This window comes from Puma concolor, chromosome E4 (genome assembly GCF_028749965.1).
Source record: "Puma concolor isolate L17-30 chromosome E4, mPumCon1.1.hap2, whole genome shotgun sequence".
NCBI classification, from domain to species: domain Eukaryota; kingdom Metazoa; phylum Chordata; class Mammalia; order Carnivora; family Felidae; genus Puma; species Puma concolor.
This window is the reverse complement of record NC_141683.1, coordinates 13,261,070-13,275,153: the sequence shown is the minus strand read 5'-3', so window position 1 is coordinate 13,275,153 and position 14,084 is coordinate 13,261,070. Positions and strand designations below refer to the sequence as shown.

Here is a 14,084-nt window from a genome sequence, read left to right as displayed (position 1 = left end):
TTTGTGGAAACAAAAATCATAAAACTATAATGTCCTCTTAAAAAAAAAAAAAAAGACACCCTCCCCCACCTTAAAGAAAAGCTATAAATTTAGGCCAATATAAACTTGTCAGTGTTCTCCCTCTCGGTTTCACACCAGGGCGTGGTGCTACACAGCTGGGGAGCTGAGCTAATAAGTGTTGAAAAATGAAAAATGCTGCTTTATGGCATCACATAAACTGGCAAAAAGATTACTTTTACCTCCACCCCACTTTCGACAAACAAATGCCAAAATGGAGATGCTGTAAGAATACGACTTTATGGGATTGGACCCATGGGGCAAACAGAATTGTCTTGTGGGATTTTCTTTTTATTGAATACTATATGTAATAAGAAGTGGCCTAACATTTATAAAATCTAATCACTTTTTGTTCCTTTTTGAACCTCAAAGGGGTCATTTCTAGGAAAGCTGTTGGAAACACTGCATAATGATCTATTTATCCAGTAGTGAAACAGGATTATCCCTTTTACAAGGAGACTGAGCTTTCCCCAACAGTATAAATACCGTAATATGAATGTACAAATTGAGCATTTTGAGGAACGTCACATGCAATAAGTACTTATTTGCTTATTTATTTATTTTTAAATGTTTATTTTTTTGAGAGAGAGAGAGAGAGACAGAGCATGAACAGGGGAGAGGCAGAGAGAGAGGGGAACACAGAATCCGAAGCAGACCCCAGGCTCTGAGCTGTCAGCACAGAGTCCAATGCAGGGCTTGAACTCATGAACCGTGAGATCATGACCTGAGCTGAAGTTGGATGCTTAACCAACTGAGCCACCCAGGTGCCCCATTATTAAATAACTATAATAAAGTTTAAAGAGTAATGTTAAGTGCTCTTCGGTAATTTACATTAAATAATATAATCAGAATCCAGTTGTTTTTCTTGGGCTGGTTTGTTTCCTAGCTGATGACCATTTACTCTCACTCACTCATCACTCACTCGCTATTCATTCAACACTCAATCACTAAACATCTATTGCAAATTTACCATTTCCAAGTCACATAGGTCTATTAAATCATGAAAACTCTGCCATTACAGTGAATATCCTAAATTTATCATGAGAAGAAATCCCTTTATTCAGGGGCTAAAAGTCAACTTGGTAGAGACAGAACAAGGTAAGTAAAAAAAGAGAGACAAGAGGGTACCTTGTCAGGAACATTCTTTCCCTATAGAGAAACATATTGAACTTCAGTGAAAACAGGAGGAGAGAGCAGCTCAAGGCCTGATCTTCAGGCTTCTAGGTGTTAAGAGTCCAGTGGCTGGGAATTTCTGCTTGTAATATTTAAGGAACAGTGGTTGTCTGTTCTGCTATGCCTTCCTGATTTTCCATACCTAGAAACATTCTCTCTCCTCTGACCTTGCTAAAATTTTACCTATAACCTTTTTATAGTAGTTATTAGTATTTACCTTATAAGTATACACCTTTTGTCTCTCTACTAAATGTAAGCTCCTTAAGGGTAGGACCAATGTCTTATGTATCTTTAATTTACCAACAGTATTTAGCATAGTACATTATACATAATCAAATACTCATAGCACCAAATAATATTTATTGTAGTCATAAGTAAAGAAAATTGAGAAAACAAAAAGGCATGCTTAACGTTTGGGAGAAGTCCCATTTCAGTTGATTAATAAATAATAGGGTGAAACGAGGGAATTCTGATTACAGCTTTTAAAATGTGTAATCATGTGAAGAAGCCACAGAAAAGTGACCTTCTTCAAATCCCCAAAAGTATTTCAGTATATTTTGTAGGATAAATTTAAGACTACAATTACATGAGCTAAGTCATATTACCATTTTTTGTTCCTTAATGTAATATAATGCATCACTGGAGTCTTTTCCTCACAAACAAATGCAAATTCTGCAAATGGCAGATGGTTTTCAAGAATGAATCTATTCCCCTGTCATTATTACTGCTGAATTACTAGTCAGTTTACAATTACATACACCAAAATGGTAAGAATAAGAAGGATTTTGGTTAACTACAGTGGGTTCTAACTACTGTATAGCAAATGGCTATAAAATATATCTTTTTTCCTCATCATCCTGCTGCTATATACTCTGAGCTACAGAAAGGAAAATATAAGTTCTTTAAGAATACAAAACTGTCAATCTATCAGTTCTATTAGCATTTTATCTAATTTGGCTGAGTTTAATGAAAAGTTTCTACTACCAATCCTAAGGTAATAGGTACTAAGATTTTGGTATCTGATTGAACTTTCAGGATAACTAAATATGGGAAGGCAGTTCACCACATCTCCAGGTCACATCTAGGAAGGTAGCATTGATTCTGATTTCACTGTGGAAGAGAGATTATTAGTTTTGTTTGTTTGTTTGTTTTGTTTTTTTTAAGATTTGGACTGTTCAGATTTGGAAAGTGGTCAAGTTTGGACAATTTTACATTAACATGAGACATCTGGATATGTGAGTAATCACTGATTTTTGTATCACTGACAATGAGATTTTTTTCATCCACTTGAATTCAAATGATGGTCACTGAAGTAAAACTTCACTGGGCTAGGCACAAAACACCCAAAAGGCTTACATGAGCTTAAAGTAAATCAACTGCAAACAGTAGGGCCTGACAGAAGTGCTCATAGAGCTGCAAGGAAGCCCTTCTTCAAACAACGTGGGAGGTGGGCAAGAAACTTCAGCAGAAAAACTTGGAATGTAGTAATGTGGAATGTGGTGACATCGTTTGAGGAAAGGATTTAGTCAGCCACAGGTCAAAAAAGACAATAATTATAAACAATGACAACCTCTGAGAACAATAGCCATACCCACAAATTAAAGTTCTCTCTTCAAAGGACTTCATTTTAGGCTTCAGAGCCCAAAATAATTCCCATGATTAGCATAATCTTTGAACGTAAAGAATGGTCTTTCTTTTCTACCTTGTGATATAATTTAAAAGAAAAAAAATGGTTCTTTACACTATTTGTGTGTCCTTGTTTTCCTTTTGGAGCCCATACAAATCTTTTAATGAAATCCCTAGAGAAGCATCTTGGATTGACCTTATTGGAAAGATCTCAGAGATCTGTGGAAGAGTTAAGAGATGGTTGCTGTTGGGGCACCTTGGTGGTTCAGTCAGTTAAGTGCCCAAATCTTAATTTCAGCTCAGGTCATGATCTCAGAGTTTGTGAGTTCGAGTCCCACATTGGTCTCTGTGCAGAGCTGCTTGGGGTTCTTCTCTCTCTCTCTCTCTCTTCCTCCCTCCCTCCCTCCCTCCCCCTGTCTCTGTATCTCTCTCTCCCTCAAAATAAATAAGTAAACTTAAAAAAAAAGATTGCTGTTGAGTACAAAGAATATGGCTGAGATTTTTTTTTTTTTTAGAGAGAGAGAGAGAGAGAGCACATGTGCACAAGCAGGGGAGAGGAGCAGAGGGACAGAGAGAGAGAGAGAGAGAGAGAGAGAGAGAGAGAGAGAGAGATTGAGAGAATCTTAAGTAGGCTCAGCTCAGAGCGTGATTCGGGGCTCGATCCCAGGAACCTGGGATCACTGAGCCAAAATCAAGAGTTGGATGCTCAACTGACTGAGTTACCCAGGCGCCTCAGTGAACTTTTAATATCACACTCTGTATTTTCCTTCTCCTTCTTTCCTTACTCAGAAATGAACAAGTCTCCTTAGTGATGTTATGAGAGAAACTTGGTGCTTCACAAAGCACAACTTGGAAAAAATGTAAGCACCTTTTGTTTATAGCCAGCACCACAGGTCAAAATCAAAATTGTGTCCTGTGTGAACTGAAATAGTCAAGAGATTTCACTTGCTGTGCATTTTTATGTCTTCCGGAAGCTTGCTTTAAGACAAAGAACATATTTGTTGATACTTCAGTCTTTGCTGTGGTCTACTGAATGTCTTAAGACAATAATGACATTGGAGTCTATGTCTGTGTGTGTGTGTGTGTGTGTGTGTGTGTGTGTGTGTGTCAAAGGAGAATGGGATTTGCCTTCTCTACTTCCATTTTAGCATGTCTTCTCTGAATAAACAACAAATTGATGGTAATTACTTCCCCGAGTGGCTTCCAGATTTTAAACATGTGACTAAACAGAACTCCTCTCTGAGGAAACTGGCAAGAGAGGGGAAACTGTTAGTATATGCAGTGATTTTAATAACTATGAAACACACTTTTTTGTCTATCAGCTCTACTTGCATGACGTAAAACACCTACATTAGGATACTTTTTTGTGGAGAAGGGACAGATTTAAATCTGTATGGCATATGTGGATCTATTCTTTTGTTACAAAAAAGAAGAAATAAGTAGATGAAAGCTGATTACTATTTATATTTTAATGCTTTACTTTTTTTATTTTAGATTTTAAGTCTTATATCCATGCTTTATAGAAAGGGATATACATTCTTATAGTCTGTTAAGTATGGCAAGCCCTTTTAACGTTTTACATAGTCTAGGTAAAAATTGGCTTAAATTGTTTTCAGCTAACATTGAACATTGATGCATTTTACATATCTTTTGTGTGAAGAAAAATAAATAATTCACACTTCTGCAAGTGAAGGTATGTACTATTTCTGACTTTCTTAAAATTATATTATTATTAGAAGTGTCAGCAGGCTTCATGGGTGGCATTTCTCACTGAGAAGCAAGACATGAGTCAATATTTTTATTAGAGTCAACCCACTTGTCTTCATAAACAAAATATTATTAATGTTTTTCCATTTAGACTTCAATGCTAGTAAGAAGAATATACAAATTGCTAGAAGAGAGAAATAAACTACCGTGATAAACAGGTTTTCAAAGACCGCCATGGGCGCAAATTGATGCAAGAAGTTGAGATTGTTAATTAAAGTTCCAAAAGCTGATGTTTAATGTTTTTTTAAAATGTAAAGTATTGAGTAGATTGCTCAGTCATCATGTACTTTTCCTATTGACACAGCTGTAGTTAATGAGATTTTTGAACATCCTCTGTCTATCATGCATTCTATAATGACCATGTAAATATAAACTTGTGGAGAATATGGGAAAAGAATTAAGTGAAAATTCTTTTACAAACACACCCATACATGCATATGCACATGCACACACATGCATGCACACACACACACGCACACCCTTTCAGCCTTGCCTTCAAGTGAGAAAATAATTGCAAAGAACTTAGCCCAGGGGCCACATTAAGTGGAGGCTCTTTATTTTTGTTAATACTGTTTTTAGGACCATAGTTTATAGTGGGAAGTGGGAAAGACAGAAAAGTAAATGGTCAGTTGTGCAAATGCTACTTTTGTGGTGGCTGTGCTTACTGGAGGAGCAGGTGTAAAGGGCATTTGGGCTCAATGAAGACAAATCAAAGGAGGAGAAGATAGACTTAAGTTTTGGCAGGTAAGTAGGCAAGTAAAGGATGGGAGAGGGGAAAGTTACTCCTGGCCAAATGGGCAAAGGCACAGGGGCAAGAGGCAGCACAGCACATCTGGAGAATTCTTGGAGTTCAACATGATGAAGAAACATAGCAGGAGGCTGGTTGTCGCTGGAAATAAACAGGGAACTGAACAGCTTTTTGAAAACTGGTTTTGTGAAGTCAAACCTTATACCAGATATCAAAAATATCTTTAAAAAACAATTCTGGGAAGAATCCTTTCATATAGTCTAGGCACTGGGAATATAATGATAAAAAAAATCCAGTTTGGCTTCAAGAAGATCAAAGAAATAGACACTCACTGAAATATAAATTATACCATATTTAATTTATCTTGGAAATTTAGACTTTGAGATGCATATCATACTATGATATATATACATATATAGATATACATCTATGCATATATATATGCATATATAGATGCATATATAACATGAGGCATTCCTATAAAAATGACCCCATTTGCTTGTTTCCAGGCTTGGATTTGCAAGAATTATCCTAAAGGACAGTGTTTTCTAAATAGGATAACTTTACTTCAAGAGTATGTAAGGCAAGACAATTCTTTGGAATGTAGAAAGAAAATATTATAGCTTGTTGATATCTTGTTTTTATCCCACACTTTTAAATTTCTACTTTTGTTTATGTTTTGTGTCTTTATAGTTCATTCATATAATTTATAAATAAATAAATATGCACATGTAAAATATGATAAAAAACTTTTTACTGATAGGGCATACATTGGAAATATTTTGGAGACAATTACCATATACTATACAAGTTAATTATTATTTTTCTCCTACCCACTAAACTGGATGACAAGGTAGCTAACACCAGGTAAACATAATTGTTTTGGTTTCATTGAGGGTATAAAGAAAAGGGGCATCTAAAAGCCTTGTTTAGGAGTGCCTGATTGGCTCAGGTGATTAACTGCCCGACTTCGGCCAGGTCATAATCTCATGGTTCATGAATTTGAGCCTGCGTTGGGCTCTGTGCTGACAGCTCAGAGCCTGGAGCCTGCTTCAGATTCTGTGTCTCCCTCTCTCTCTGCCCCTCTGCCACTTATGCTCTGTCCCTCTCTCTCAAAAAATGAATAAACACTAAAAAAAAATTGTAAAGCCTTTTTTGTTGGGAATTTGAATGAACCTGTGGCCATTAATCATACGTGATGTTGCTTTCAAAAACATACAAGCAAGAAGGAGGGTCACACCTGAGATCCATACATTTGTAGGGAATCCTTTAGTGAGTTCGCAATACCTCTAAAGTGCATTCAAAATGGTGTGTGTGTGTGTGTGTGCATGTGTGTGTCTGTGTGTGTGTGTGCACGTGCATTGGTGTCCCTTTCTTTTGAAATGGTCCTTAACTTTAGCTGAATCTTAAAGGACACCATGAACATACCCTTACCATCCTCACCATCACTGAATTAATAGACTTACCATAGAACAACATCCTTTCTTCGTGGGCTGGCTGACTGTAGTGCTCCAATCACACATGCCACATTTTAAGCAACTGGCTTTCCTGGATTATGGCTCTTTGTTTGCCTTGTCCTTTATGACCTAGCTCTTCTTTTCACTCAGTGTCATGTCAGTTTTGTCTGATTCCCACCACAAGATTTCTTGATAATGGGTTTTATTTTTTTTCAAAGAATTCTGCTTCCTAAGGGAAGGTGGAAACCAGTCCTAATATTGTGATCCTGGCCCTGGCTTTGTTTCCTCCAAGTCTTGGCCCATCCACCCCTAGCTCTTCCTGGAGACTCCCAATATGGCCAATGACATTATGGCAGGTGTTGGAAGGAGTATAGAATTTCACCCTTTATTCACTCTTTTTTCCTCTAAATATAACTCAATTAAAAGCATAATTTAATTCCAACAAGTAATATTTACAATTCTTTTGTGGGTATTTCAGGAGAATACAAAGATCAATAAAACAGTTTTTGCCCTTAAGAAATTGAAACTTACTAGACCACAGGGTTAGCAGGATAAGTATTCAAACTTAGGTTTCTTACCTCAAATCTACTGCACCTTCCACCACAGAACACTCATAACTTTGTCTACAATCAGTTTAGAATTGTGTGTGGGTTTTCAGGTTTTCAACACAGAATGAATATATATATATATATATATATATCTCCTTATAGTCCACTTTGGAATAAATTGCATTTACTTTTTACATGGAAAGACTGATTCTGTATTATCTGATTATCTTTTTAAAAGATTCTTTTTAACTCTTTTTTTTGCCTTTACTGGCCTTTACTAAACAACAAGAAAAAGTAGGAAGGGAGAGTAAGGTTGCTAAGTCAGTCTGTCATACAAGGAAGGAGGAAAATGATAATAGCTGATCTTTCTGATACTACTAAATAGGAGTTTGTGCAGTACAATTAAGAGTTTTGAGCCATAATTTTATGAGCAGAATTAAATAGAAGAGGTACATGTATAAAAATAGCAAGTGTTCCATATTTAAACTTTCGTGATCCTAGAATCATAGAACTGGTAAGCTTATCAAGCCCTACTCCCTGATTTCACAGTTAGAGAAACACATTAAAGAGATTAAATGGCCTGTTTAATGTCACCTTGTTATTCCTAAAGCTGGAAGAACTCCTTAGTACCATTTCAATATTCCTTTCATTGTATACTGTTACGATTACATATATAGTTCATCTTCTCTTAACTGAATGTATCAGGATATAGATGTTCAGACTGTGTTGATAGGGAAATTACTCTTTTTGCTTTACTTCCCTGTCTATGTAATAGATGTATGGAATCCAACAGTCCCCTCAGCAAATGGAAGAGTTTGAAGATTTAACCTTCAATGCCCTCAGGGAAACAGGATCTGGTTAGGAGTTGCTAATAGTTATTGTTCTGAATTTGAAGAGCTATCAAGGTCTACTGAAGGAGAACAAAGAATGGATTCTAGAGTACACAGGCAATATGAAGATCGATGGAGGGACCCCAAGACTACTATAAGGACTTGGAGAAAGTTGATTAAGAAATATTTCCAGAGAGTAGCTTGGGAATATGAGAACTGGTCAGGGGAGGTGTCCAAAAGGAAGAAAATCCCTTTACTAAATAAGAGTCATATGGCAATGCAAATCACATGTTCCGGTGTCCAGGCGTTTATACTGACCACCCAGCCTATGTTCAAAGGAGGGACTTCCACAGTCCTCACCCTGGGCCTGCACACTGTTTTGGTGGGAATTACTTTGACTGTTAATAGTAAAGCCGAAGTGACAAATACCCATGCTCCAAAACCAAAACTGCATTTAGCCTATATTTGAGTGATTCATGTGTCCACCTTCCCAGTGCTGCCTCAGCCCAGCTCACAATGCCTCAGGTGACCCATCTATTCTAAAAAGACCCCATCTATGATGCCGTGCACATCTAGTAGGACTCGTGGGATGAAGTAGGGGTACTCCTCTCACCTGTACCTAAAAGGACTGTATCTAGAATGACAAATGCAAGTTGAAGCTCCCAAGAACTGAGGAGATGGCTATATTAAAGTTTATAAACTCATATAACTATTCCTTTCTAAAGAGTTTAGTTTTACTGTTTTAGAAGATATTTATAAGATACTTAGGTTTTTTCTACTTTTTCTTCCATAAATGGATATAAAGGACCTTACTTGGTTAATTCACAAAATTTAACAAATTATCTACCACTGGGCCATTTCGTTTAACGTGTATGTATTATTTACGTTCATGTATTTCTCTGTCCCTTTAAATAATTCAACAGATAAAAAATGGAGGGGATACAACTTGATGCTCAAGATTGAGGAAAAGATGCGTAACTGTGCATTGTCTGCATGACTAATGTGAGCTTAACTGTAATCGTTTGAAAGTATCTAATATATTACTCTCAATGACTAATCTTGCAACCATTTTTTTAAAGCCAGCAAGTGTGCCCTAAAGAACTTCTAAGCTCACAGGAGGAGAGCAAACTAAATTCCGACCTTGCCATTTATATCTTTAGATTTCAGAAGATGTTGAAACCCTACAAAAAGGGAGATTATTTTTTGTTTTTATTTCGTTTACTAGATTTTCTTAGTTTAGACACTGAAGTTACCAAAAACAGGGTACATCAAATATAATGGGCAAATAGACTGTCTGAGAGCAAATGAGTAACAACAAAAAATTAAGAGCTACACAAAGAGTAAAAGAATGCCTGAATAAAAATCTTCGAGGGAGAATTTTTCCCCAAGTTCAATAGGGCAAAAGATCCACCATAAAAGAAGCAAACAACCATCCTGAAACTTAATTACATTTCAAAGTAATGCAGTTACATGAAAGGAACAAAACGTTTTTGTTCAATAGTTTGCCTACCAGATGGCATTTCTAAATATAGTAATCTAAAACCTTCTGTTTGTTCTATAAATAAAGATGAAAGGAATAGCAATAATATCTAAGCATTTAAATCACTGGGAATAAAAGAGCACTTTGATTGGGTTTAGAAAAAATCTAGTTTATTCTAACAATGATCCCGAATCTGGGAAGACTCACGTTCTAGGTGAAACTCAGAATCCCAGCCTTCCGGTATTGCTCTTCCGTCTGCTCAAAATGGTTTTCATTCACATTAAGGAACAAACCAGGAACTAATACCAGGAGACGTGGGGAAATCTGAAAACATAAGAACTCCTAATCAGTAGAGACTCTAAAGGGCTACCGTCCAAATACCAGAAGTATTTTGGGGCTTGTGTGTTGGGGGTGGGGGAGGGTTTTTTGTTTTTGAATTAAAATAGCTGGGGTATATATCCTGTCTTATTTTTGTGAGCTAATGTGTAAATGTGTAACGGTTAAGGACCTGGACTTTGGAGTCAGGCCTAATACGTGAGCCCAGGCTTTATGGATAACTGGCAGTATGCTCTTGAGCCGGGTCTTGACTTCCTTGAGCTTCACTGGCAGAAACAGATAGCAATAGTACAGACTTTCATGGGAATTTAGTTATGACAGCACTGGGCACCCTACTAAGTCCCAATGAATTTCGGCTGTTTAGGATCACTGTTAACAATAGTGATATAGCTATATTACATTAGCTATATTAGCTGTATTACTTTAGCAAATAATTACGCTCCTGATTTTCTGCTATCTCGAAGAACACGGTGATGCGCAGCCAGGTTCTCTGGCAGTAATAGAGTTCTAAGAGTAGAACTCAACGCCTTACCTGGCACATCTCCAAGTGGTTTCTCCCAGTGTAACACTGCCCTCTTCTCACTTTGCTCTTCAAAGTTACTGAGAATTCATGTGGGGAAGGCAGGCCTGAAGACAGAAGTATTTTTTAAGAATTGGTTGTCAGAGGTCCATCCCAGTCTGTCCTTTCTAATGACTTCATTCTCAGTACTCTCAGCTGACGATCTACAGTCTTGAGTGAAATGACTCGAAGTTCCTTTTGCATCTGGTCAACTAAAAGCATGTAGGACCATTCCCATGGACAGCATTGGTCCAACACTGTGATAGCACAGAGCTATCTTGGCAACTGGCTCATGATGTTAAGCAACTTAGCCACTTGGGAGTAGGGTGAGTACCATGAACAAATAAAAGGTAAGTTGTAATTGCTTAAATATGATGCCAACTACAATGAACGGAAGGCTGGTGTTTAATGGCACTTAAAGTTCCACTGGGTTGTTTGTTGAATTTTACATGAAGAAAGAGCCACCTGCTGGGTCTACAGACTTCAGTGTTAGAAGATGTCTATGGTTAGGTCTTCAGATAGAAGGTAGTTCCATTTATTTTTAGTATTTTAAAAATTGTGACGGGGTGCCTGGGTGGCTCAATCGGTTGGACGTCCGACTTTGGCTCAGGTCATGATATCATGGCTCATGGGTTCAAGTCCCTAATGGGGCTCCGTGCTGACAGCACTGAGCCTGGATCCTGCTTTGGATTCTATGCCACCCTTGTTCTCTGCCCCTCCCCCACTCATGCTCTGTCTCTTTCTCTCCTTTCAAAAATAAACATTAAAAAAAAATTTTTAATTGTGATAAAATGTACGTAACATACAATTTACCATTTCAACCATTTTTAACGTAGAGCTCAGTGACAGTAAGGACATTCACAATGTTGTGCAACCCGTCATCAGGATTTCCAGAAATTTTTCATCATCACAAACAGAAACTCTACACCCATGAAACAACATATCCCCATTCCCCCTTCCCCTCTGCTTTTGGTAATCCCTCCTCTACTTTCCAGATACCTCATCTAAGTGGAATCATACAATATTTGTCTTTCTGTGTCTGACTTATTTCACGTGGCATACTGTTTTCAAGGTTCATGTATGTTGTAGCACGTATCAGAATTACATTCCTTTTTAAGGCTGAATAACATTCCATCACAGGGATTCCATCTTATGTGTATACATTTTGTTTACCATCCATCCCCTGAAGGACATTTGGGTTGCTTCCGCCTTTTGGCTTTTGTGAATAATGAACACTGGTGCACAAAACGCTGGTTTGAGCTCATGCTTTCATTTCTTTTGCATATATACCAGAGTAGAATCACTAGCTCATATGGTAACTGTTTAACTTTTCGAGGAAAAACTAAACTGTTTCCACAGCTGCTGTGCCATTTTTACATTCCCATCAGCAATGCGCCAGGATTTCAATTTCTCCACACCATCACCAACATATATTTTGTTTTCCGAATAACCATCTTAATGGGTGTGAAACGGTACCTCCTTAGATCTGCTGTGTAAACTGTTTTTTAAAACTACAGATTTATTATATAGCTGTCTTATTTTGCATATAAAAAGCTACACACATCCTGTTCAAGTCCCAAAGAAGGTGAAGTATGATTGTATCTGTTAAATTTTGAACAGAATAACACCCTTATTTCTCCAAATAAAAAGGCAATCCTGACTTTTAGGATTGCAGCTAAAAATCCCACAGCAAACAAATATACCCATTAGGCTTAGCGAAGCTGTCACCTTTACAATACCACCCTCAGCAAAACCGAAAACTCTCACGGAAACAGGACCTGCCTCAGATTTGACCCAGAAGCGCGACAGCACCAGCCCTACAGCGCAGGCGCGTCTTCGGGCGCGCGCCCTGCGTGCCTACGTGCGCGGGCCCGCGGGGCGGTGGAGGGGCGGGGCCCACGAAACTCCTCGGGCGGCAGCGATGGCGGCTGCGTCGGGTTCATTTCGCGTGCAGCGTTGCATGGTGTCGCCAGCTGGGAGGCACAGCGCCTCGCTGATCTTCCTGCACGGCTCAGGTGGATTACAGTTTCACGTCCTAGTTTTCTGCTTGGGAATCGTCCTCCCCTCGGGTCCCCCAGTGTTGCCCTAGTGGAGGAGGCGCTGGGCCCATTAGGGCTCGGTGGACTCGGAGAGGGCGACCCTCCTCCCTTCGCCAGCCCTGTGGCTGGGGACACACGGGCCTGGTAATATGTTCCCAGCCTTCCCCACCGTGTGTTCCCTTTTTCTATCTTGTGGTCACTGGCCCACCGCCCTCGCTGATGGCCCCTGTGTCCCGCCCCTCGGCCATCCTTCCATCTACAATATACTCTTCTTTGCAAGCCTTGCTACCCTCCCCTATCCCCACCATTGTTCTCCCTCAAGTTTAAACAGAGCAAGTTAGTAAGGTAAGTTCTCTGCTAGAGACAAATAAATTATTTAGTACTTTCCAGGGTCAGCTATTAGTGATTTGGGTTTTCAACCGCATTGGATTGTTTGCCATTGCTTTTCCTTTTCCAGTCTCCCATACTACTGTAGACATTTCAGCCAGTTAACTTAATATTTATTAATACTTTCTGTGAGGCACTGCGCCAGGGCTGGAGTGCCTTTCTCCCTTTCCTCACTTTCCTGCTCCCCCTTCTTTCTTTTTCCTCTTTCCCTCTCTTGTCATTAAGCCCCCAAGATACAGCACCGAGTCAGCTCTCAGTCCCAGGGGTAGATCTTCTTGTACTGCCCGCCTTTAGTGACGTGTGCTTAATTCGGTATAGCATTTCTTCCACTCATCTGTAATTACTTACGTCTGTCTTTCTCACTTCACTTTCCCTTCCTCAAGAGTAAGGACCCTTGTTTTAATCTTTGCATCCCTAGTGCTTGGCCCAGAATAAGTTCTTGGGAAATATTTTTGTAAAGAAATGAGATGCAGCCGGTGTCCTCAGGGCGCCTACCTAAAGTTAAAAACAAAAACAATTCAATTAGTTTGAGTCAGCAGTGGACGGGAGATCACAAGATGGTACATGATTTACTGCCAAGAGAATTGTAAGGAAAAAACTGTGGTTAGGCATATTAAGGCATTTGGAAGATGAAGAGCTTGTCAGATTTGACCGAGAACGTGGGCTTTGAGCTGAGACTTTGGTAGGCGTAAAGAGATGGTGATTGGATAGTGAAGGGGATTGGAAAGGTACTGGGTGGAAACCTGGAAATGGGCTATTGTGGGAAGTATTCTCGTTTTAAGAATGAGCCCCAATAGGCTGAAGTTTGCCCAAGGTCACTTGGCTATTACTGTGAGTGGTCATGGAATTCGGATTCGCACTCAGATCTCTCTGACTTCAGAAGGGGTAACGTGGAAAAACTCTGAGCTAGGATGTATCACTTTGGAAATAGGAAGAAACTAGCCAAATGTGTTGAAAGGGAAATTTGGCTGCTGAGATATATTTAGAAGGTGAGGTGGGGTGTCTAAGATGACACCAGTGCTTTCCAATTAAGAGACTGTTACTGGTACTATTTTGGGCTCCAAGGGTGTTCATTTG

General features: G+C 38.9%; 1 protein-coding gene and 1 long non-coding RNA gene across 5 annotated transcripts in view; one reads left to right on the top strand and one right to left on the bottom strand.

The window, feature by feature from the left end:
• The window catches only part of LOC147572473 (uncharacterized), a 391,655-nt gene extending 379,170 nt beyond the window's left edge, over window positions 1-12,485 (bottom strand). For 3 of the 4 annotated variants that reach the window (XR_015246200.1, XR_015246202.1, XR_015246201.1), the window contains exons 1-3: window positions 12,310-12,413; window positions 10,555-10,649; window positions 9,894-10,010 (exon numbers count right to left, since the gene is read on the bottom strand). This is a non-coding gene — a long non-coding RNA (uncharacterized LOC147572473). Of the gene's footprint in view, window positions 1-9,893; window positions 10,011-10,554; window positions 10,650-12,309 lie in introns of all 4 variants that reach the window. The other variant, XR_015246203.1, reaches the window with a different exon arrangement.
• LYPLAL1 (lysophospholipase like 1) overlaps window positions 12,440-14,084 on the top strand; it is a 39,210-nt gene continuing 37,565 nt past the window's right edge. Inside the window, exon 1 of the mRNA XM_025927848.2 lies at window positions 12,440-12,596. Within this exon, the coding sequence (XP_025783633.1) occupies window positions 12,503-12,596 (94 nt within the window). The 5' untranslated portion in view covers window positions 12,440-12,502. The remainder of the gene's footprint in view (window positions 12,597-14,084) is intronic.